The sequence below is a fragment of the Lottia gigantea genome, assembly GCF_000327385.1.
Source record: "Lottia gigantea unplaced genomic scaffold LOTGIsca_69, whole genome shotgun sequence".
NCBI lineage: Eukaryota > Metazoa > Mollusca > Gastropoda > Lottiidae > Lottia > Lottia gigantea.
The window spans coordinates 431,616-457,524 of record NW_008710347.1 but is presented as its reverse complement, the minus strand read 5'-3'; the positions used below and the strand labels follow the sequence as shown (position 1 = coordinate 457,524).

General features: G+C 31.9%; 4 protein-coding genes across 4 annotated transcripts; 1 reads left to right on the top strand and 3 right to left on the bottom strand.

Annotated features, from left to right (window-relative positions):
- Positions 1-1,784: 1,784 nt before the first annotated feature.
- On the bottom strand, positions 1,785-4,697 carry LOTGIDRAFT_130257 (hypothetical protein; the record flags this gene model as incomplete). The annotated part of the gene is made up of 4 exons (XM_009065259.1): positions 1,785-2,160; positions 2,290-2,553; positions 2,752-2,860; positions 4,484-4,697. The coding sequence occupies 4 exons, from the start codon at positions 4,695-4,697 to the stop codon at positions 1,785-1,787; spliced, it is 963 nt and encodes a 320-aa protein (XP_009063507.1).
- A 10,166-nt stretch (positions 4,698-14,863) lies between these two features.
- LOTGIDRAFT_130261 (hypothetical protein) lies at positions 14,864-18,878 on the bottom strand (the record flags this gene model as incomplete). The annotated part of the gene is made up of 6 exons (XM_009065258.1): positions 14,864-15,102; positions 16,051-16,213; positions 16,461-16,664; positions 17,259-17,546; positions 17,854-17,941; positions 18,766-18,878. The coding sequence occupies 6 exons, from the start codon at positions 18,876-18,878 to the stop codon at positions 14,864-14,866; spliced, it is 1,095 nt and encodes a 364-aa protein (XP_009063506.1).
- Positions 18,879-19,622: 744 nt separating this feature from the next.
- LOTGIDRAFT_221203 (hypothetical protein) lies at positions 19,623-22,577 on the top strand. Its single transcript, XM_009065257.1, has 4 exons — positions 19,623-19,865; positions 20,411-20,523; positions 20,922-21,054; positions 21,813-22,577. The coding sequence occupies exons 1-4, from the start codon at positions 19,696-19,698 to the stop codon at positions 21,907-21,909; spliced, it is 513 nt and encodes a 170-aa protein (XP_009063505.1). The 5' UTR covers positions 19,623-19,695; the 3' UTR covers positions 21,910-22,577.
- A 444-nt stretch (positions 22,578-23,021) lies between these two features.
- Positions 23,022-25,705, bottom strand: LOTGIDRAFT_221202 (hypothetical protein). Its single transcript, XM_009065256.1, has 2 exons — positions 25,386-25,705; positions 23,022-24,380 (listed from the first exon to the last, which is right to left on the bottom strand). Exon 2 carries the CDS (start codon positions 24,324-24,326, stop codon positions 23,376-23,378), a length of 951 nt encoding a protein of 316 aa, XP_009063504.1. The 5' UTR covers positions 24,327-24,380; positions 25,386-25,705; the 3' UTR covers positions 23,022-23,375.
- Between the last annotated feature and the right edge of the window lie 204 nt (positions 25,706-25,909).

Sequence of the window (25,909 nt, the reverse complement as noted above, 5' to 3'; positions counted from 1 at the left end):
CATTGATGTAACAACACAACACTTATCTTCAGCAAACACGTTTTTGCACATTGAAGAAGAGATTTAGGTGTAATATATTCTTATGAAACGTAATAAGAAGATTGTCGTTTACACATACAACATATTAAATATACCTCTTCGTTATTCGTGAACTGTATGAAATTTCATTAAGTCTTCGACCTAGAGAATAGATTCAGGTAGAACATTTACTAATGAATAAGATGTATGTTAGATGTACATACAACCTAAATATGCCTCAAGAACTACAAGGTCAAGAGAGAAATACGTTTTGAAACATTGAAGAATAGATTTAGGCGGGCTTCAACCCCAATACTATGCCTATGTGGTATTCAAGAACTCTCATGTAGAAAGTGTCCCTTACCTTTTTGGTAGTTTTGGTAGTTATATAGTAATATTTTCAAGAGCCTTTGTTAGCTATCAGAGACGGTGAGGCAATAAATGAATATATTTTATGATTTATGTCCCGATTAGACCAATTAAACGGAGATACTACTTAGCAACCTTGTTAATCCATAGTTTCATTAATTATATTTATAGATATTAACTCCAGCAATTAAAGGGTGATAATCTGAGAGATTAACTCTTTAATCTGTCAATCTTAATCGACTTCCATAAGAGATTAGAGTTTATGGTTTATATAGACTTACGGTCACTTCGAACCCGTAGTTGTTCCAATAAATGCTGTGCACGTCCTACTACGATTCCAAATAGACCCAAAGTCCGGTTGCGCCTACAATCTAATAGAAATTTTGACACAGCCTCAATATTTCAGTAAACGAAGCTTTATGATTGTATTATACGGATTGTTTCCATGTATAATAATTATCTTATTTTAAAAAGCAATAATGTTTACAGCCTTTCTGTCGAGGGCTCTGATTGGCTGTATTTGATGACGTACAATCCAATCAAATCGTTGCATTCCGTGGTACAAAAAAGTGGCTATTTCAGTCAAGATATAAGTACGGAATTCGTAACAGCTCGACATGTATCTTGGATAGACCTAATTTTCTTACCTTAAAGTTCAATTTCATAGACCACCAAGGGCTTGTATTTTCACGTCTCAATTAAATCACCATGAAAGAGAGTGTTTTGCAATGGGGGTTCTTCTGTAACGCACATGACCTTCTCTAATAGGATCATGGGTCATATTCTTTGCAATTCTTTAATTGCATCTCGTTGCAGAAATAGTATGCAGTCATTTTGGGCACAAATATTTTAGGCTGCACAAATCATTAAGAAACTAGAAACAGTACTTTAGGCACACTATTAGTTAATACTCGGTCTGTTAGGGTTTGGGCACTTGAGAGGGGCCATAAAGAATGCGCCTTAATCGCTGTGCCAAAAAAACTGTACCGAAATGACTTGTGCCTAACTGACAGATTGCCTAAAATCTGTGCCTAATGCCCTCATAATGCTTAAAAAATTGTGACTAAATGACAGTGATTCGCTGAAATATGCCAAATATTATCAAGAAATACACAATTGAAATGAAATCCAAATGGAGTTTAAAATTTCTCATGTAGTGAAGTTCTGATTGCAGAAAGAACACCCGCACTATGTCTTTTTAACCTGTTGAGTTAAAATGAAGGACAACTTTGAGTACATACGACATACATCAACTTATTTCCTTTGTCCGCCTCTCAAAGTTGCCAGTTTTCCCCCATTTAAACAAGCAAAAAGGAGAATTTATTTTATTATCGACGTGTAAATAGTACAAAAAGACAAGATAATGACAAGGTAGGCGTATGTTTCGAAAAATGTTTTTACACTACAATCAATTCACTGTCAATTTCAGTCGAATCTGAGTCATTATCATCTAAACTAGAATCTAATGTGGAACTATCAGCTTCTACTTCACTACTTATAACATCTTCATGTGGGTGACGCGATTTCACATGTCTTTCCAGATCACGCCTTCTTACCAAAACTTTACCACAAAACTGACATTTATAAGGCGTTTCACCTTCTGCGTGAAGTCTGACATGTTTATTTAAATTACTAGGATCACCAAATGGTCTAAGGCAAACTTTACACTTTAATGGTTTGTAACCAGTATGTGTTCTCAGGTGAATTTTTAATCCATATTTTCGAGAATAAAGCTTCCCACAATAGATACACAGATGACCTCGCCGAGAAGTACTGGTATATAACGATTTTGGAAGGAGATCTAACGGTTCACCCTGTTTCTCTGATGGTAACGGGAAATTATAACTAGATGCTAGTTGTTGATGATGATGATGATGATGATGAGTTGGAAGATTTGTAGACGCTGTTGATGATACTGGTGATGAGGACGATGGTGGTGTATATCTACTGGTACAAGATGATATGAAGGGTCTGTCCATAAAAGGATGTACTGCTGGAAGTTGACTGCAACATGATCTTGAATATTGAGATAATACGGGATGATAGAGAGAGAATGGTGAGCTGTTCATTGTTATTGGAAAGGCAGGAGTGTGAATATGATTAAAGATTTGAATCGGTTGATGTAAGTTTGCTGGTTGCTGTGATGCTGTAGTATGGACCATGCCTCTTTTGGTTAAGTTTAAAGCTTGTTCGGACGGTTGCTGAGTTCGGGACATGGGATCAATTTGTGCATCTTGTAATTTATGAAGAACCGGGGTAGTAGACTTAAAAATAGGTTCTGTTCTAGGCGGAATATGAGAAAATCCCGAAAGTGGATAAAACTCATTTCTCATCCACATTCTTTTTTCCTTATCTTCTTCTGACGAGGAAGTAACGACTTCTTCTTTTCGACACCAATATCGAATGTGTGCTTTTAATGAATTGGGGAATTTGAAAACTTTCTGACACACTGTACATGTATATTCTTGGTATCCTGAAATAAAGGAATAACTATAATTGTAAAGAGAAGAAGATTTAAATGGCCGCAGAATACATGCTTCAGTAGTAAATTAAACTAATTCATTTGTTATTCGAATTCAAAATTGGACGTAACTTTTCAATAAAATTTATTACACTTGGCTATCTTATGATAATATGCATAGGCACATAACTCAAGTTTCTACAAGTAAAGGTCATTAAGTGAACAAGAGTTCACCGAATCCAAATTTACTTCATAGCCTAACATTTTGAAATTTAAATTAGGTCTACTCTGGTTGAATCAAGCAAGGTCAATCTCAAAGCAAATCATGGAAAAATCATGATAGGCAAAGCAACATCCGACCATTTTCATAAAGATCTATCATTTATGATCGACATATAGATCGACTTCCACATATGAAATACTACTGACAAACTGTCGTAGGAAGAAGGGAAATTGTTGATTTAAAGGAGGTAACTTGTGAAAAAATATTATTTTACATAATATATGTTTAATTAGATCAAGGGAGATAATTAAAAGCAAAATTCTAATGTAAAATAGAGGTCAATTCTTAACTTGTATGTTTATAAAAAAAAATTGATCGACTTTACACAATATATTTTTTATATAAAAATATATGAATTGTAAAATTAAAAAGCGCATATTATTTACTCTTAATTAAATTATGTGTATTTTTGGGCACATAATGTGACCAGGAAAACAAAAAATTAACAAAACGGGACGGTTAATTCTAAAATTATCACATATATCAAGTTCTATACAGATTGCCAATTCATTGCCCAGTTCAGCACATATTCGTGCCAAGTAATGTCCAATTTGTTACAGCTTAATTGGTGCACAATTCAGCACATATTCGTGCCAAGTTAATGTCCAATTCATTACAGAGTAATTGGTGACCCTTTCAGCACATATTCGTGCCAAGTCATGTCCAATTTATAGCAGATTAATTGGTGCCCAGTTCAGCCCAGATTCGTGCCAAGTATTGTCCAAATCATTACAGATTAATTGGTGCCCAGTTTAGCCCAGATTTGTGCAAAATAATGTCAGTTCAATACGGATTTTATTGGTGCCAGTTCATCACAGATTCGTGCCTAGTAAAGTCCAGTTCATCACAGATTTGTGCCTAGTAACGCCCAGTTCATCACAGATTCGTGCCTAGTAACGTCCAGTTCATCAACATTCGTGCCTAGTAACGTCCAGTTCATCACAGATTTGTGCCTAGTAACGCCCGGTTCATCACAGATTCGTGCCTAGTATCGTCCAGTTCATCATAGATTCGTGCATAGTAACGTCCAGTTCATCACAGATTCGTGCCTAGTAACGCCCGGTTCATCACAGATTCGTACCTAGTAACGCCCGGTTCATCACAGATTCGTGCCTAGTAACGTCCAGTTCATCAACATTTGTGCCTAGTAACGTCCAGTTCAGTACATATTCGTGCCAACTTATGCCCAATTAGTTACACACATTATTGGTTCCCAGTTCAGCACAGATTCGTGCCGAGTAATGTCAAGTTCAGCACAGATTGTGCCATGTAATGTCAAGTTTATCACAGGTTAATTGGTTCCCAGTGATTTCCAGTTGATCACAGATTTGTGCCAAATAAAAGTAACCTACCTCTGATATTTTCAGGTTTTAATATTGGTATATCTCTATATCTGGCTAAAGTATCATGGAACCAGACCAATAATTGTTCTCCACATTTCACACCCCGAATAAATCTCAGACAAACTTCTTCTTTTTCATCCATAAAAGCTTCAACATTTTGTTCATGACGGTCACGTGCCGGCTGTATGTAGATCATCCATTGGTTGGAGTGGTCACCGTCCATCACTACTTGACCATCTTTCCATTGTACCTGATATAATTAAAATAACCATTAGACAAAATGTAAAAAATCTTTATTTTAAGATCTTAAAGAGATGTAATTTGACTGAAACAAGCTTCTCCAGGCCTTCCTGAATTTCAGTACTGCCCGAACAGTCACCCATTGCCTATCAGTGAAACCAGATGAGATGACTATAACTACTAACAACCTGACAGAAAATAAAACGACATCATGAATTATAAAAATATAATATCATTAATCAAATGAACTAAATATTTATTTCAGATCAAGTATATTTCTATCACTCAAAACAAAAGTTATATCAATCAATGAAATTCTAGACGACCATGGCAGACGACTTCTACCAAGCACTCGGCTGTCAAATTATTCGTTTGTGTGACTAATATTTCACATATGAAAAATGTATTATGGATTTGTCGTAATCACATGTGGGATAACATGTTTGTTTCAGGATTACCTACAGATTTCTGGAGCGTTTACTATCGAAGAAAGGCTATATCAAATATAGTACCGGGCCCTCCATGTCGCTAGTCACGGCCTATGCATGAGATAAGAAAGAAACCTTGGCAAAAGCACGATGTTTGTATGTGTACTATTAAGTCATAGATAACTTATAATTCATGATTTTAGTATGATGAACAATTTATAGCATACTTTATCAAATATGAATAATGGAGCTAGTTAAAGTAAAACCATGCAAATTATAAGTCAGCAATCGCAAGTAATTTTAAGAAGCTATGACAAAAGTGATTTTTGTAAAGGTTGTGTACAAAATTGGATGAGATACTCGAATGATCAGTGACTCAAAAAGTCAATATTTTAATCTCTTTGTCGGTCAGCTTCAAAAAATGAACAATAGTATACAGTAGTACACTAACTACAATTGGATCCATCGTCTTATTGACTATATTTCTAAACAAAAGTATTTGAATTTATGTTCCTTGTTACTGTTGGTATATCAAGTAAATAAAAACTAGACTGTTGGAGCTCTTCAATATACAGTGATGATACATCACACATTGCCGCTTTAAGTTGAACAATTGGAGACACGAGCAGTAAGATATCAACTTGTTAAGAATGTTCTTATACCTACTTTAAACTTGTTGAATTTAATGACTTTGGCCCTTGATCCCTTTATATTGACGAATGAATTGAGACACGCGTTACGTGTCAATATTAAACTGATAGTTGTTCGGGAGACTTTATAAAAAGTATTTTGAAGGGGTGTTTTAAGAAGTAACAATAAGGAGATAAAGTAAGTGTTCCGTCTGTTATTGTATTTACTGGCGAGATATGGTCGGAACATCAAAACCATTTATAAACGAATATTAAAACCATGTGATAGTTATAGAAAGAATTTTCCAATTTTGAAATTACAGATTTCATTTTAACTGAAAAAACAACTATTTTCTGGAGGCTTAAATAAGTTTAAGTTTAAGTTAAAATGACGACTCGTCTTTTTTTTTAGACTCTGTCATATTATAGAAAATACATAATAGAAAAAAAGTGGAATTCCTAATACAGGGTATTTTTGAAGGAATTATGCGGTTTTCGTACATTTCTAGACTATCAACATATATTAAACAAGCAAATCAACCTCGGAAAATGGCTAACCTGTCGCTCTGACAGTGACGTTCTGAATGCCGGAAAGTTGCACTGGTTGCACAGTCAAAGCCGTAGCAGTTTGGGCTATCACAATGAATAAAAAGCTGTCGTCTGGAATAGACAGAATATTACGCTATAATAATAATCTAATACTCTTTATTAGGGACGTACAATAGTGAATATTTGGAAGAAAGTTCTAACAATAAGTTACAGCCACTTCAGCGGACTACAATTCCAATTCTAATCGGATTAATTTCTTATGAGCATGATCAAACCGTAATATTATATATATAATTGGTGATTAATCTCATATATAATGATATTAACATTTAATATTGTTTCATAATACTTTCGAAGTCGAAGTTTCCTCTTTTTTCTTTAGATTTTTTTTTCTTTTGGTCTTTTTTTCTTTCAATAGGGTCAAAAATTGACTTGAAAGAGAGAACGATGAAGTCGGCACTTTTAATTTGTATAAAAAATATATGGAGACTAATAATATACTCTATAATGAAAAAAAAGTTTATATGTTGATGAGAGTATCAATTGATAAGGCCTATATATTTATCAAAATGCAAAAAAAAAAAATCAACTTGCTTGAGTAGATATAAAAAAAGACTTAATGAAATGCCTTGTCTTCACTCCAATTCAAGTTATGTATTTACTTTTTCAAAAACTTTTTAAATTTTTTTAATTGACTACTGTTTCATTTCTTGTTTTTCAAGCAGTATGCTACAATGTATTTTCAAAAATTCTATATAATAATTCCTTAGATACAATGGGTTTATGGTAACGTTCCTTTAGCAAGATTAGCAACGGTAAGACGATTATTCACATCTAAGTAGATGAACTAAAGGAACATGGTGTATGATAGGCTTCAGTATGTGTGGACTAAGGCAAATTTCAACAAATTTCAAATGACACACTGCCTAAGGTGCTGGCTAAATTTTCTACGATTTATAGATTATTTGAAAACTTTACCATTATGAATATTTATGTCTCTATCTGTATCGCTATGGAAGACAGTTTTAAAAATTCCTGAAAGTGTCAAGCAATGTATTAAATGGTTGAGGTTGCGCTTCCTTATTTTATTATGTTTATAGCAATGTTTTAGATTAGTTTCAAAATCCATCATATTTTGCAACACACATCAAACGATGATCAATTTCGTTTCTCTATGTTCTGATATTCATCTCTATTGCAATCCAACAAGTTTTCTACCCCAGTCACGTTCTATTAGACGTTATTTTTAACAAACGAAATTGTAATTTTATTTTGATAGAAGTGTCTTTATAGACAAGATTTGTTCAGTCTTGAATCCAAAATAAATATACGATCAGCTATTATACATATAAAAGTCGAATTAATTTTAGCTCAAGAAAAAATCAAATTCACTGCCACCCCCGTCTCTCCTGCAATAATTGTTTTTTTTTTATTACGCAAAAGTAGACATTATTAAAATAGAATTTTCACTTTCAAAAGAATTATGAAAGAAAATCTTTTTTTAAATTTGGACATATTATAAATTGGAAAGACCATTAAAAAAGATGAAATGTTTCAATCAACAAGCCACCATACAAAACCTTCATAATTGTCGGCGCACTTTGAAGAGTTCTGTAATATTCATGATGTGCCTCTAAGACACGCGACCCCTACTTGAAGAAACAATTCACACGATTTTGTCTTGGAAAATGTGACAATGCGTAATGATAAAGTAGAAAAACACTCGGTGAATTTCCACGGAAAGAAAGCAACATGTTTCACTTTTTTTCTAAACAAATAATTGTACATTTATTTTATTTATTCTTTACCAAGAAAAGAACCTGTGCAATAAAAGATTCCATAAATCAACTGTTCGATACACTCTTTTTGATACAAATGCATTAAATTCATACGACTTTCAAATACAAGCTAAACATCATTCAGTAATATTCATTAACTTCTCACAATCCAGGCGTCTTGACAGCAAAACACTTTAAGGGTCTCTTTTTAAAAAAGAAAAAATCAAACAGCAATATATTGTTTGAATTTCTGGATTTTTTGGAAAAAACTCGAATGTACTTAATTTTTTTAATACATGTAATTGAAAAATAACAGCCAACGTTAGGTTTAGTTCTGAAAAAAAAAATCTCACGGTCATTCTTTGATTCTTCCAAAACTTCAGTTACAAAGTTCTTTGAAGAAAATTCCTAATGTCTCTTGCCTTTCGAATTATTAAAAGAGAAAGTTGTGGAAAGGTCTTATTCAGTCAAAAATAACATCACATGTCATCAAGTGACACAATATCAAAACCATCATATCAAATAGAATTTCACTTTCTTAAATGAATGAATAATAATGTAACTTCCTTAAGTGATAAATAACAGGATACAATTATATATGGATAACAATTACTTACAATTACTGCAAAGTTTGTACAGGTTGTTGACATTACTTCAAAACTCTTAACATGTGTCATGAAAATTTCAAATTTGCTGTCACGATTTAAACATTAGTTTACTGGTAATTGAATTACTGGCTGGCAAAAACCCAAATACTTTGGATAAAAAGGCCGACCGTAATGAAAAATGAATATACACAAAAATAACAAAAAGAATATATTTTATCGTAATTTCAAAGAAATTTTCTTAAATATTACTGAATTGTGTAATTTCCCATAAGTAAGAAAGATTTGTTAAAATTTTATTATGACCTTTGATAGATGTAAATCATTTACAAGGTCAGTTTTATCGATTCTTAATAAAGTACATGAGAATGTCTTACAAAAATTAAAGGAATATTACCTTTTAAAATAAAAATAATTTTTTTTTTCTCAAACTTGACCAAAGAGGGTTATTTATTTATCAGTAGACTAACTTGGTTGCATAACGATACAAAAGGATCCCTGTATAATCCGATAAATCCATACAATTAAGCAATGATTGAAAACGGTTAAATTTTTGAAATAACTACTGGTAGTGTTATGGATAGTTGGCCTATATTTAGTTTTATGGATTTATACAGGGATTCTGTTGTAAAGTTATAATACCAGGTAAGTCAACTGATGAACATAGACTCGTTTTGGCCAAGATTAAGTATTAAAATTCTTTGGTCATCCTACGAGGTGGTATACCTTTAATAAATTGAATAAATTATCATAATTTAAAAACAAAATCCCAAGCTTACCTCTAATATACATGATATAGATATAATATCTTGTGTATGATAACCAATATCAATATATTTAGGATAGGGTCCAACTACAGTTTCACTGGGTATATCACTAACTGCTATTACACCTACATCAGATGACGGAGTTGGTGATAAATACCCATTTCCTACTGATGCACCTTTCATCTTTAATTCTGTCCGCTTTCTTTAACCTTCCGGATTTAAAATGAGAACTCATTTCGTATTTTGACTTTATATTAGCAATTAACTTTAATACTAGAAAACATAGATGAGAATTTTTGGTAGTTTCAACATCTGTTTACAAGCACATGATTTGCGGAAAACAATTCATTTTACTCACTACTTCCACCATTCACCTTTAAGCATTCCATGCACGCGCGAACTTATGCGTGTGGGCTGCCTAAGAGGACAAGTATGCTATTAAGAGGGCTGATTTTTATTAATAATAAAAAATTACATCATGCAAGAATTCAGTCCGGTTCCGCCAGGCATTGTTCTTTATAATGGTTTTGTTCTGCGAGTACATAGCCTATATGTATATTATAAAAATAGTAATTTAAAAAGAATCTGAATAATTTTGAAAATAATATATTATATAATAAAATATACATGTAATAGTAAGTAATATATTAATACGCAAGATTTATATTCCACTGTCATTATTACGCAAGTTTAATATATCCGGGTCTTTACTGTTCTGATTACGCTGATTGTCATTATTAGTAACGCAAGGTTTATAATATACCCGGGTTTTATTGTCATTATTAGTAACGCACGGTTTATAATATACCCGGGTCTTATTGTTATTAGTAACGCAAGGTTTATAATATACCCGGGTCTTATTGTCATTATTAGTAACGCAAGGTTTATAATATACCCGGGTCTTATTGTCATTATTAATAACGCAAGGTTTATAATATACCCGGGTCTTATTGTCATTATTAGTAACGCAAGGTTTATAATATACCCGGGTCTTATTGTCATTATTAGTAACGCAAGGTTTATAATATACCCGGGGTTTATAATATACCCGGGTCTTATTGTCATTATTAGTAACGCAAGGTTTATAATATACCCGGGTCTTATTGCCATTATTAGTAACGCAAGGTTTATAATATACCTGGGTCTTATTGTCATTATTACGCAAGTTTTATATTCCCAGGTATTATTGTCACTATTACACAAAGTTTATGTTCCCAGGTTTGTTACTCTTATTGTTCTGCAAGATTTATATTCTCAAGTCTTTACGGTCATGATTATGCAAGGTTTGTATTCCCAGGTCTTACTGCTATCATTCCACAATGTTTATATTTCCAAGTCTTTACTGGGACGATTACGCAGGATTTATATTCCCAGATCTTAACTGTCAATGTCTTGATTACTTAAGGTATATATACCAGGGTCTTTAAATTGCCAATTCCCAAGCGGTCCGCTACTGCTATGGAATTCTGTGTAACGAAAATACCAAGAGTAGCAGAATGACTATGGCCTTGTCGTTATAAGCAGAAAGATAATCACATGTTTTAGATATTGCGCAAATATAGAAAAAAGTTTTCTTTTATTTCCTCCTTATGATCACATTATTTCAAATTAATTGAATTAGTGTTGAAATCAAATGTACTGGGAATTAAACGTATATTTACACCTTCAAAATCACTGTTTATGGAGACATTTTTCTATAGACAACTTACAGATAGACTATCAGTTATATTTTGAAAAATTGATCAAATTATATAGATCTGTTTTTTTTTAGATGATTTATGAATATAAAGATCTGTTTTATTCTATAATATAATTTATCAATACAGAGATCAATTCGTACTATAGATGTATTATTCATACAGAGATCTGTTTTATTCAAGATAATTTATCATTATCGATACAGAGATCTATTTTACTCTAGATATTTTATCATTTTAGAGATCTGTTTCAATTAAAATTATTTATCATTAATGAGGTCTGTTTTATTCAAAATTATTTATCAATACAGAGATTTAATGTATTCTGTAGAAGTTATTAATACAGAGATGTTTTATTTTAGATTTTATTTTTTATCAATACAGAGATTTGTTTCATTCTGCATAACTTATCAATACAGAGACCGGTTTTATTCCAAATAATATCAGTACGGATATATATTTTCTTTAATTCTAGATAACTTTTCGATGCAGATCTTAAATGCAGATCCTTTTTTTATTCCTGATAACTTTTCAATACAGAGACCAGTTCTATTCTTCAACTCTTCAATGCAGATCTTTTTTATATTCTAGATACTTTTGAATGCAAATAATTTTTTATTCTGGATAACTTTTCAATACAGAGACTAGTTATATTCTGGATAACTTTTCAATGTAGATCTGTTTTATTCTAGATCTTTTTATTCTTGATACTTTTCAAATGCAGAGCTTTTTTTTATTCTCAATGCAGATATTTTCTATTTTAGATAACTTTTCAATGCAGATTTTTTTATTCCTGATTACTTCAGAAACTATTTTCTTCAGAAATATAAATACTTGGTTAATTGGTCAGTGTTTTCCTTAAATTTCAATGTAGGCCACACAGATAGATGCCCTGGTAGAAAATGACAAAAGATATACAATATGAATCTTTTTTATTTAATAAATATTTTCAAAATATATACATTGTCTTGATAACAACCCTGTTCTTCTCTCAAGTTTCACATTATATCACAGTACATCATTGACAAAATCAATATAAATCAAAAGATTATCTACATACCAATCTCATCATAAAATAATTTCACCATACCTATTTCCTAATTTCCAAGCAATGCATTATTTAAAGGAATACTACCTCTTAGATTGAACATAAAGTTTAAATTCACAAATTTGGCCAATAGGAGTATATATTCCATACCTGGTACCATAAATATACAATGGAATCTGTGTATAATCTGTTCAACCCATAAAATTGAGTTATTATCCATGAAGCAAGAAATTATTGAAAAATGCTCAAAAACAATTATTCAATTATTAGTTAGTTTTATGGATTTAACACATTACACAGGAATTCTGTTGTGTAATTATGAAAGTGGAAAGTCCACTGATGAATACATTACATTTTGTACTTGAAATAAACAATAATAAGCATATAATATATATATATATACAAATTTGTTAAAATGCTGCTAAAATATGGTAGACAATTTATAAAGAAGATAGTGATGACGACACGAATAGGATGATAATGTATAAAATAGATGAGATCTATTAATAAATCTAATCTTCTCCAACTTCTTCTTCATTTTCAGGTGTTGGATCTGCTTCACCTTCTACTGGTGCTTCTGTTACTGCTTCTGTTGGTGCTTCAGTTTGTTCAACTGGTTCTTCAGTTTTTACTTCGACTTCCACAGGCTTCTCACCTTCTCCCTGAAAATACACAAAAAATAGCATTTTAAGTCTCTAGCCTTGAATATTTCGACATGTGGTTTTTGACAAATTTTTGAAAAGCTTATCTCCCAAAATCCCCTTTTCAAGTCTTCGAAGCCGACTTCCTCAGAAATATAATTTTACAGTAATTCTACATGATTTTTATATCAACAGCTTAGGACATGTAAAACCTGACTAGACATATTTAGATATAAAGCCTGAATAGACATATTTAGATATAAAACCTGAATAGACATATTTAGATATAAAACCTGAATAGATATATTTAGATATAAAACCTGAATAGATGTATTTAGATATAAAACCTGAATAGATATATTTAGATATAAAACCTGAATAGATGTATTTAGATATAAAACCTTAATAGATATATTTAGATATAAAACCTGAATAGGCGTATTTAGATATAAAACCTGAATAGATATATTTAGATATAAAGCCTGAATAGACATATTTAGATATAAAACCTGAATAGACATATTTAGATATAAAACCTGAATAGACATATCAATGTCCAAAAAAAAACATTTTCCTCTAATTTTCTTCAACATTGGCAAAAAAAACAAGTACATCAATCAAATAATACAATTTTTTTTTCATAATTATTCAAATGCATGTTTATTGAAAATTTATGAGACTTTGTTTAGATATGACAATTGTCGTGAATTATTTAATCAGTTAATATGAAGGAGAAAGAGTATAATTGTAATAGGTTATAATAAATGATTATATTATTATCATACCACTACAAATAATAACATGTAAATATAAGAGGAGCCATGAGAACTATAGAAAATGGTGCAATTGAAAAAAGTTGGTATTGTATAAAGTCAATGATGTAGAACTCTATTATGATTGTCAACAATATGATTTCACCAGCTGAGTTGAGACTGAATAAGGTGGGCATCAGGTCGCTAACATTTTCCTATCAATCTTTTTACACCACTCAGCTTTAGGCAGTCAAGTGTGACATTGAAAGGGTTGAGATTTTTCGCTATGCCAGATGAGAAGTTCCCACCAATCACAACAAGACATCAATTTTGTGTCCATAAGGCACACTCCGGTTAAAAGAACCAGAGTTTTTGGTAGAAGGTTTGTTCAGAAACAGGTGTCCTACAAAATAGTAACTTTCTTTTCTAGAGAGAAATGTGAGATTACTGGGAAATAACATTGTTTTATTGTCAGTTGTAAAGAAGATGACTAGTGTTTTGATTCAACTATAATTAGAGGAGATCTGATGGAAGAAAACTTAATCTTGGTTATTAATGGATGGTGGAAGCCATAAGGAACCTGCCAGAAGTTCAGGTTCTCATCAAAACAAAGACTTACTCCTGACATCATTTCAATCTTGTCAAATTTACAATCTTATCAATTACCTTTCATTTTATCAATTTGGAAAAAAATGATGATTTTACAACAGTTGTTTATATTTTAAGGGAACTTCATAGTTCTGTTTTTCCAAAAAAAAATTAAAAAATAACTTTAAAGCACATCAAAGAGAGTCACAATTCTACACCCATTAATTAATGAATTTTCAAAAAGAATATAAAAACTGGTTTTAAATTATTTTTTTGTTCTACAGAAACTTCATCATTTTAATGTCTACTTTCTCAGCTATGGATTTTAGCTTTGTTTTGATTTTTCTAAACTTTTTTTGTATGTATATCAGGAACACTGATAGCATCGATTTGCACCACTATTCAGGCAGACATCTCTGGTTACAATAATTCTATCAAACTAAGTGTTTTTTATCACAAAGGCCCTTGGATATTGTTAAAAGCTTTTGCAACATCATATACAGTTAAGTATTTCTTTACTTACAAGAACAACAGACATCTGATAAGAAATTAGAATGATGCAAATAGAAGTCTTACATCTCCAATACACATAAAATAACCCCTTTAATATCACCCATTGACATCAGAGATATTTAGCTCTATACCCATTTACTGGGTAGCTGTCAAACTAATAAATAAATTTACTTACAGTGGTGGTATCAGGGGAGGGTTCTGGGGCTGCATTTTCAGTATTAGACTTAGCTTGAGTGGTAGAGGAAGCTTTATCTTCTGCTGTACTATAGAGATCCAATCTATTGGAAGTGACTTCTCTTATAATACCATCTAATACCATTCGACCGAGTTCTGATTTCTCTAATTGTATTTCAACCTGTTCCATTAACCAAGGCATAAAACCCTGTTCAACATCTAAAATAACAAAATATAAGTAATAAGCTTGAGTTCGGTAGATATGTTTTCAGTTGAGCCTATTATATCATGAGGTGGTAGAGATGTCATTTGCTAATGTTCTATGTCACTGTTATGACTCATAAAATCAATAAAGTCGAGCATAGTCTAAGCTTATTGAAAATTTTTCACAGATTAAATATTTAATCCACTGTTTTTTTTTTCTTTTAGGATAAAGATAAAATATTAAGAAAAATCCCATTAAAAGAAATATCTGATATTACATCATAACTAGCATGTTAGATCTAGCTTACACTTAGACAAGTAAAATTTTATCACCATGAGTCACCAGACAAGATATTTGGAAATTTGTTAAAAAGTACACCTCTTCTTAAAGGTATAGGATGACCAAAAAATTGAAATTTTTAAAATTTCGTTAAAATGAGTCTTTGTTCATTGTGGACTTACCTGGTGTCATAACTATACAAAAAAAAACCCCTCTATAATCTAATAAATCTATAAAACTAAGTTATAATTCATTAAACTAAATGATCATTTACTTTAATGGATATATTGTCTTGCATAGAGATTCTATTCTTTAGTTATGGCAATTAACTCCAACTGATGAATATATACACTTGTTGAGTAAGTTTAACTTTTAATTTTATGTCTATTTTAAAGTATCCCTTTTACATCAAACAGTGTTGGTGTTGTAAAATATCATCATAATTATTACATAGTACACCCGATACCCATGTACATGTTTAAATTACATTTGCTAACAAAATGAATCACTTAAAGTGTTGTTATTCTTTCGTTGCTCCATATATATTGCAAATCAGCAAGCAGATTATTGTCCATTCATACATCATCCTTGACTAACGGGCCACTTCTATTTCCAAATCATTGGGCACCACAACATAAACAGAACTATAGGTTAGTAGTCAAGAACAATTATCAAATGATTACCTCTTTCAACAGGATCATAGAAATATCCATTGTCAGCCAAAGTTCCAAACACTGATGGCACCAAATCAGCCAAATAACTCTGAGCAAATGCTCTGGCAGCAATTTTCTCTGCTGTTTCTTTTTCTTTTTTCAACACTTCATGTTGTTGTTTCATTCGTCTTTCCTAAATATGAAACAATACAATATAAACATAACAAAAAACCTATTTCAGCAGATTTTAAGGTATGCTCACTATTTTAGATCACATGATGCCACTCCTGGATTGTCAACTTTGCATCTCTTTCAGAAATTTTTACATAAAAATGTTTTTTTTTTCTCTTATTTAGAGCTTTAGAATTTTTTTTCCTATTTTGTGCATCAGTTTTTTCAAAGCAAAATTTAAGTCACTTAAGTATAATTTAATACACCACCTTTTCTTCACGATGACGTCTTTCTTGTTCTTCGAGACGTTGCTGTTCAACTAATTCTGCGTTGCGCAGTTCTTCAAATGCTCGTTGTTGTTGTCTTAGGTTTGATAATTCTTCTTCTTCCATAACTTCTAAAAGAGCCTGTTCTACTGTCTTTCCTACTAATACTTCTAATATAGGCTTGACTTCAATATCGAAATCAAACAGCTACAATTTTTAAAAAAATAAATTGTAAAAAAATAAACATTATTCTAATCCAACAAAAGTAACCCTCAAATAATCAGGAAGTCATTAATCAAATATTTCAAAAAATGGTTTATTTCCCTAATGATTTCCATAACTTTTTCAAGAAAATAGTTCAAGGGAGATAATGAAGTTTGCAAAAAATTTTCTAGCATCAGTTTAAATAGCCTAATACTCTGAACTCCTTAAACTAGGATCATCTCTTCAACAAGTTCATAAGGTATTAAATATTTCTACCCTGTTTTGCTTCATTGGTAATACTCAAAATAAGGACTGAGGTAATAAGTATTCATGATGACACATGATTTTCACACAGGCCAATCAATGCATTTTTAATTTTGGTTTGTTTTGTAAATATGAACTGAACATTTAACTTGTATACATCATATAAGCATTGCCGAACACTCTCATATGAAAAAGGCTTTTTTGATTGGTTAAAATTCACACCCTCAATGCACTTTTAAGTTTGGTTTGTTTTGTAAATAGGAACTGACACATTTAACTTGTGAATATATCAGCATTGCCGAGAGATAGAGATAAAAAACATTAATAACTTACATCTCCTTCTAATATTTGTGTTGCTACATCTTTACCAGTTTTGGCTGGAATAAATAATGGGGAGGGAGGTCTGTCTAAAAAGGCATCAGTTTGACAATCTACATCTGCTTCTTCAACTCTATCACTTAATTCTTCCAAATATAATTCTGTCTGTACATCAATATGCTTTCTACCTTCTACAGCCTCTGGAGAGCGAGGTCGTAGTTGTTCTTTTGCACGTTTTCTTGCCATGGCACGTCTTTTATTTTCTTGTTGTCTTTGAATTTCAATAGGATCAGGTTGTGCACTCTAAAATGGAGATAAAGTATATTATATTTTTAAGTAATTTGGTACTATGGAGTATCAAGACTCCAAAATTAAGGTTAATAATTTAACTGAAAAAGAAGATTCCATATAAAAACAAAAAAAAATTCCACACATTTCAAATTTTCAGACTTATCTCCAGATCGTCAGATAAGCTTATTCAGAAGAAAGCATAACTAATGGATAGGAAAAACTGAACAGGATTTCTTGATACAATATCAGCCTGTGAGGCTTGTACAATAGCTACAAAGAGTCATTGTATATTTTGAGGTGAAGAATAAAATAAGCTTACAGCAGGAAGTGTGTGTTGAGCATAGGTGTTACCTCTAACAATTCTTCTATCATACATAATATTTCCATATTGTGATGGTACATCATTTCTGAAATAACAAACATTGAGGTTATTAATCACCCATCACTTAAAATTCACTTGTTCAATTTTAATTTTGACAGTTCAAATTTCAAGGATTCTCCCCCATGATATATGTTCAAATAGACCTTGCAATTCAGACATAAATATTCATATATGATTTTCAATTAAGCCAATTAACACACTGAGGTTCTTGGTAGTTACTTTTGTGCTTTGTTTAGTAAATGAACACACACACAAAAACAGTGAATATTATTATAAGTAGCCTGTGTTATTATTTCAATCAATGTGGTAATAAAACATGAAAATGAAATATGTATGGCTTAAAGAGATCATGTGGACTGGGCCCCAGCAAGTGAAAATTAGGCCGAAATTAATCAATTCAACAGAGATTAATTCTTTTTCAGTGTCTTTGAATAAAATCTGAGCCCCAGCACCCATTCATTCCTGGCGACAGGGTTGGATAGACTGAGCAGTATCATTTTGACTACCACTTGAACGCATTTAATCAAACAGAAGGAAAAGGGGATATGACCAAATGACTTATTGAACTGACCTGTATGTTACCCTTTGCTGTTTTGTCACAGAAGTGGTAAGGGGGCACATAGTGATCAAAACTGAAGTACCGGTATACAGGTGTAGGGTAGGAAAACGATTGGTAATTCCTTTCCTTACAACATAATAATATGGGTCAGCATCATGGTGCAAAAAATAAGATAACAGGTATGTAAGTTGTATCTATTCTATCTATCCCAAACTGCTGTTGCCATTAGTAGGTCAAAAGTATACTTGTTTCCATTATTATTAGCATTTGGTTGCTAGAATGCTACTTACTGAATGAGCGGATCTCGTGTTTCTCTGTATTTTTTCCTTTCTTGTACAGCTCTCGGTTGACTGGCAAACGTATAAGTACCGCCGTCACCTTTTGGGGGTAAGACCGCTGCCATAGCTTTAAAATATAAGAGAGTTATTCAGTTCCTGTTCAGAAAAATTAACATTGAATGACTATTCTCTCTGAATTTTTTCCTTCGTGGTGACAATCCACAATATTTACATCGATTGTTACCTAGCAACACCAACTTCCTGTAGTTGTGTTCGATTGGTTGCGCGTTCGATTATTTAATCCGCGCTGTGACCTAACAACCCCAACGTTTGTTAAGACAATCAGGGTGTGTCTTAGCTAACTTTATATCACACATAAAGCAATTATATTCGATAGTGAGACATAAAAGTGACAGTGAGAAGCCCCACCTGTATACCTTCGAACTAATCTAATAATTTTTTCTTATATTTCTTTTACAAATAAATAGGCCCACTTAGATAAGGTTTAATATTTATAACTCTATGGGTTTATCCTTTACTCCCTTGCAATGTGAAATTTATTCAATGATATCATTTTCATATTAGTGACTAGACCCTAGGCCTGATTGCAACATATGTGTGTATTGACTATTGGGTCACATTTTTACAGATGATGTTTCACCATATTGCGTTGCATCCAGTAAAAACAAATTCTATATTTTCGATTTCTAATGTATAACCAGATGACCTACTATTCTGCATTTGTACGGAATCACAGTCCAATTGACGCAATCTGACTTAATCGACGGCTACTGACGGGTGTGTTCAATGAATAGTCTCGAACAGCCAGTGTTTTGTTGCAATTGATAATCACTATTTACAAGGAGACTGGTTAACGGAGACTTACACTATTATAAGACCTTGCAAATTAAACTCAATGGTCAGTTATAAGGATTTATTAATATGGCGTTCTTGAATCGTGTTGTATCCAAAGTTTCTATTGGATCAGTGTGTAAACTGGTTTTTCCTTCCTCTTCAGCAGCTTTGACATCAGGACTGTGCAAGATAAATCAGTTAAAAGACAATGAACGTTTGAGATTTTCATCCACTGCAGCTAAACACAAGACAGAGAGGTATGTAGAACTTCTGACACTTATGCAATCATTGCAGCAATGGCAATATGAGATAATAAAAAGAAGAATTGTTTGATATCAAATCCTGAATTTTGTTAGAGTTACTTTTTAGAGAGTAAGTTTGTTTACTTGACATTATAGTTTCAGAGTGAGATCAGGTAAGCTTAATCCATCCAGAAGACTGAGTCTAACCTGCCTCTCATCCAGAAGCACCTGATATTTAAACCATTTATTACTTTTTAGAGTAAAGTTTTTGAACAGGACTAAAAAACACTTTATGAATTTGGTTGAAAAATGACCTGTTGAGTCTGGAACAATCTTGTCCACTGGACCTGAGTGACTAACAAAGTAACAGTCTTATTATATTTGATCATTAACATGTCATTATGCAAATGTTGAAGCCTAGGCATACCTGGTCTACTAAAGGTATTAGTATATGCAAATATTTGCCCTTTTTAATGAACTTTTATTAAATTAATGTTTGTCATTGTATTTGATTCATATTTGCAGACCTTGATGATTGCATTTTATTTTTGTTGTTTTAGAGTGAAAGTGCATTTTATAGATAGAGATGGTAACAAATTAACAGCAAATGCTAAAATTGGTGATAATTTATTAGATGTTATAATAGAAAATGATATTGATATTGATGGTTTTGGTAAGAAATTCCATATATAATATTATTGTTTTTTTTTCATATATTATTCTGCATTTTATTGCTTTATGTTTAGTAAATAATCTGTTCCAAAAAGATTTTTCTCCACATTTTATAATCTTAAATCCTTTTACTTAAGATAAAGAAAATCAATAATAAAGAGTTCTCGATTTCTGTGACCTGGTGAAAACTTCTGCAGAGACCTTGATTTGTATTGTGCAGTAACAGACGGTCTGAAATGTTCTGATTTTTTTAAACTGTTAAATCTGTGTTCAGTAGGAATAGGCTTGATTATGTGTTAATTAAAAAAAGTTAATGAATGAATGACCAAGGATTGATGATGGCCTAATTATCTAACTATAACTGACACCTGCTACCATTGTTTATATTTTTGGTTTCAGGTGCATGTGAAGGCACCCTGGCCTGCTCCACCTGCCATTTAATCTTTAAACAAGCAGATTATGATAAGTTGCCAGATACCCCCACTGATGAAGAATTAGATATGTTAGATTTAGCTTATGGTCTGGAAGACACGTAAGTTCTATTGGTATATTATGAATGATGTGATATGTTACATTGGTGACTATTATCAGTAATAATACTAATTAATTAGTTGATCAATTATACTTTCTCACCTTCTAACTTGTAATTACCATTGGTGTCAAAACTATTTCCGTCAATTATAAGGTGACATCCCAGATGTTTTCGCATAATAGCTTACTGAGCAGACAGATCATTCTTTTCTTATGTTTTTTAAAATCAGAGATACATAATATCAGTTATAACAAACTAATGATGTTATAAAACTTCAGTTGTAAACTAAGGCAGCTTAGAAAGTTTTATTTTGTTAATGCTCCTATTTATCAAATTTTTCCTCGCCCATGTCGGTAAGTCCATCCATCTTGACAGTTTTTAACGAAAAAAATGATGGAGGTATTGCCATTGATCTTTGAAATGTGTTCAGGTTAGGCATGTAAACAATTTTAGCACAATTCTGTTTAGACCATAATTTAAGGATAAGCCCCTTCGAAAATACAAAAGAGTTCTTAAAAATAGCAAAACGAAAGGTATATTTTTTATCCTGATGATGGTAGATGCATTTCTGAATGTTTTGATTCAAACTTAAGTGCCAGTGGACTTATGTTATCTTGCCTGTCAAACTATTTTTAAGGTATTTCAAAAACCCACTTGAAATCAGGGTTGCTCCACTGCTATAATGTTAGGATCTGCTAGCTAGATGGACACAATATTTTGCATGGCTCTTTTAAAAGTGATATGTTATTTTATTATAGGTCCAGATTAGGTTGTCAAGTTATAGTTACTAAAGATATGAAGGATCTAGAAGTTAGTGTTCCAGCTGCTGTAGCTGATGCTAGAGGACCTGTATGACCTTTAGGAAAGAATCAGAGATTTACAGAAATGTGAAGTGAATTTCAAAAATGTCAAGTGATAAAAAGTTGGAAGGTCATTGCCTTTCAAACTATTCTTGGAAAAGGGTGTTATAGTTTGAACATTGAAATATTCATATTGGTGTCCCTTTCATTTCTTCATTTTCTCAAAAATCCATTTTTTGGTATTGTACTTTTTGATGTATGCGAAAGATTTTACTGTTGATAAATTTTTCTGTTTGACAGTTTGCAAAGGGGCAAAACATTTAATTTAAATAACAATTCAGTAGGCCTCTGGTATATATTTTAAATGATTATTAACAGTTCAGACTCACAGTTTAATATATATATTAAAGTATATTGATGCAAAGATATTTGCACACATCTTGGGTTCATTCAAAATTATACAAGTCCGACTTATTGTGTAAAAGTAATGAAAAAATAGGCCACTTGTACAAGGTTGTGCATTGATGTCTTTGCTGGATTATATTATTATCATTTTAAAGATTCAGTGTATTACAATCAAAAAAAAAAGATATTAATGCTCATCCAGATCTATGTTAACTCTTTTATTATATTGTGATTTTATTGATTTTAATTGTCTAAAATATATAGGTATACAGGTTTGTATATAATTTGTAATAAATAATTTTATCTTTTGTATTGAAACGAGCTGGTATTAGGGGTGAGGAAGTTCATAGAAACTCCTATGTAAAGCACTGGCCGAGGTAAAAAATAAAGAGATCAGCTATAATTTCTCATCTGTGAAGTCCTCTTGTCCAAACCACACCCCCATTCCTCATACTCCCTTGGGGCCGTGGTAACACTAGTGAGAAAAATTACTTTTTTATAGCTAAATATTGTCCAATCAAAATTGTATTGGTAGCAAATTTCAGCAAATCACTAGTTATGACACTTTGTTTGCGAACAGGGCAAAGCGGTGTTGTGCTTTGTTTACATTCCTCATTTCTGTTCTACCGATCTGACTGGTCAAGTTTAAATGCCACCAACCTCACTTCCATGCCCAAAACAAAGTGTATCGAGCTTAATTTAATACAGGTTAATAAGACCATGTCAAAAACTGTTCGTGATACGATATTGTGAAGTGTGGAGTGAAATGTTTAAATTAATGTATATATGTGACCTATGCCTGGATCAAACCCCAAATCTGTGTTAGAATGAATGAGTTTAACTTGCTAAGCCACCTATCTTTTGTTTACAGATATAATTTCCACAAATTCGGAAATTGTGATTTTAGTTGTGTCTGTGTTTGGAAATTATCAATAGTAAAAATACACAAATTGACCTATACCAGTAACAGAAGACAAAAGAACAAAAAAAATTGTGATTTGGTATTAAAAAAGATTATCAATTCTCAACTTTATTACATAAATATTATTCTTTGATTCTATAAAACAATTTTCCTTGAAAAACAATTTTCTTTGAAAAAAGTTAGAAATGTTTCTTTTATTGGTCAAGTGAAAGCTTCTCAATTTCTTTGCATGTGCTGTCTTCTGATTGACCGCCTTTTTGTGTGTTAGATGGCTTTGACAGTAGATCGTTTCTTTTCAAATAACATGCTTCTTTATATGGTGGATTAATGGGTGATTGGGTTGGCTGGCAGTACGTATATCCTTGTCCTGTACCTAATTCTAATGGATATGTTTTGTCAGAGTCAAAACCACTTAAATCACCACAAGCCATGAAAGGTACACAAATACGATTTGATCCTTCTAAATTGTTAAAATCTACATTATAATGATGATCTAATAAAGGATTAGACATATTTGGGACATAGTCAGTTGGAGGTGAATAATTTTCACAGACCACAAAAGCCTCGATACTTGAATTCCGAGAACTACGAGGTTTAAATATTGTCACCATTGGGAAAAAAATCTTCAACTGTGAATATAACAAAGTAACATCCTTTCCTCTGAATATTTTAGCCACAAATGAACCAGATGGTTTGAGAATATGAGTTGTAATATTTAAAGCTGCCAGTAATAACTGAGCTTGAATATATTCATCTATGTCATGTAGTCCTGTCACATCAGGAGCTCCATCACAAACTACCAAATCTGCATGTTCACCTTCAAAATAACTCACAATCTCATCAGCAGTACTTTTCTTTGTGATATCTCCTTGAAGCTGAATCACGCCAGGAATGGGAGCCATAGCCTGTAAATCAACCGCAACAATTTTAGTGTCTGATTTTTTTTCCTGATCATAAAGTTTTCTCGATAAAACCTGGCTCCAACTTCCAGGAGCTGCACACAAATCTACAACTTTCTTTACTCCCTTAAATATATCAAAATCATTGTTAATTTGAAGCAATTTAAATGCACTTCTAGCTCGCCAGCCTTCTTCTTTAGCTAATCTATAGTAAACATCTCTTTTGTCTTTCGATGATCTTCCCATTTTATAGATGAAGTAGCCAAATAATAGAGAAAAAATCACTGTTTTGTTTTGCAACTGAAAAATAAGAAAAATTAATATTAGTATAAAGAATATAGAAGGTTATTTGCCGACTAAAGGTATAGACGGGTGGCAGGGGAAGTTAAAAAGATTGTATAAATAATTACATGTATATTTCAAATTTGTTGTGTATGGGTGTGTATAAATTTGGGTACATTTTTTCTGAAGGTTTTTATGTTGGTAGAAAATTAAGTAAGGAGTAAAGAGTTCTATAGAGAAGGACCTGTATAATTTACACTGTTTTTAAAGAGTGATTTTTGGGTATTTTGCACCTTAAGTTAATGAGTATGGCGTATTCTTCTACATTATGATAGTGTTCAGATATGAGGTACATTTTTTTATAACAATTTTGTAGAGAAATCTAAAACAAACAGTTGAAACCACTGACATGGTTGTCATATTAGTACAAACTGATTTACTGGCTGTTTTATATTGGAGTTCTGCATTTATTAATTTGAATTTGCCTTGGTATGGACTTGCTTTTGATCAGTACTTGGTTGGAAACATGCTAAGCCTATTTGCCTTCGATCAATGACCATACTCCATAATAGAAATATAAGGTACCAAACAAATACACTTCCCTCCCAGAAATTCCCTGAAAAATGTCAGACAATTCAGAATGAAATTCTCTTTTGTAGTGTAACTGTAAGATCATATTTTCAAACAATTATTTCATGGGTCATTTTCATCAACCCAAATTAGTCCGAAACATCTGCCTCTCTTCCAGGCTCCAATAGCTATTTTCAGAGTTGTCTGCTGGCGTAGTGTCACAATATTGTATATATATGAAAATTTTTGTCCTATTGTAGAGATTGATGCGGATTTTTTTCTGCCTATATCAGCTGCCAAATTTCAGAGGCTGTTATAGAGGCAGATGTTTCGGACTACAAACCAAGTGGGAAGGTAGATCTATTAATACTAGGCCTATTTGATGGAATCCATCTCAGATGAATGAATCGGCTCTGAACTAAATGAAATAAAAAATCTTGAACATACACATACATTAGTTGCTTTTGTCGTCGTAAATTGTTTACCTGTGGGATTTGAATGATGATTCTTTGAACGACTTTATCGTAACGTGTTATGATATTGGAAACAGAAGGCACTTGATAATCTGATCCAGCCGATTATCTTTGCTTTAAAATAAATTTAAGGTCTCGTACAAAACTTTAACTAATCAGGTTAAAAACGAATACAGACATGGGTTATTCATAAAGTGTTCTTATTATATAACTCTATCTCAAATTTCTGACCAATTTGAAGGGAGGAAATGGAGATTATGAAAGAACCAATTTTTGCAGCAGTACAAAACTTTACATCAGTCCATTACATTTTATTGTGAATGATTAATTCCCATTTGGGTGTTTAGGCAAACCAGAAACGTAATTTGTGCATTTTTTGTACAAAAAAAAGAAACAAACAAAATTTCTAAAGATGATAATAATGAGTTCATAATATAAGTGCAAAAAAAAAATATTAATAATGTATGAAGTTGTATGGTGTATCTTTGACCTGATATTATAAAA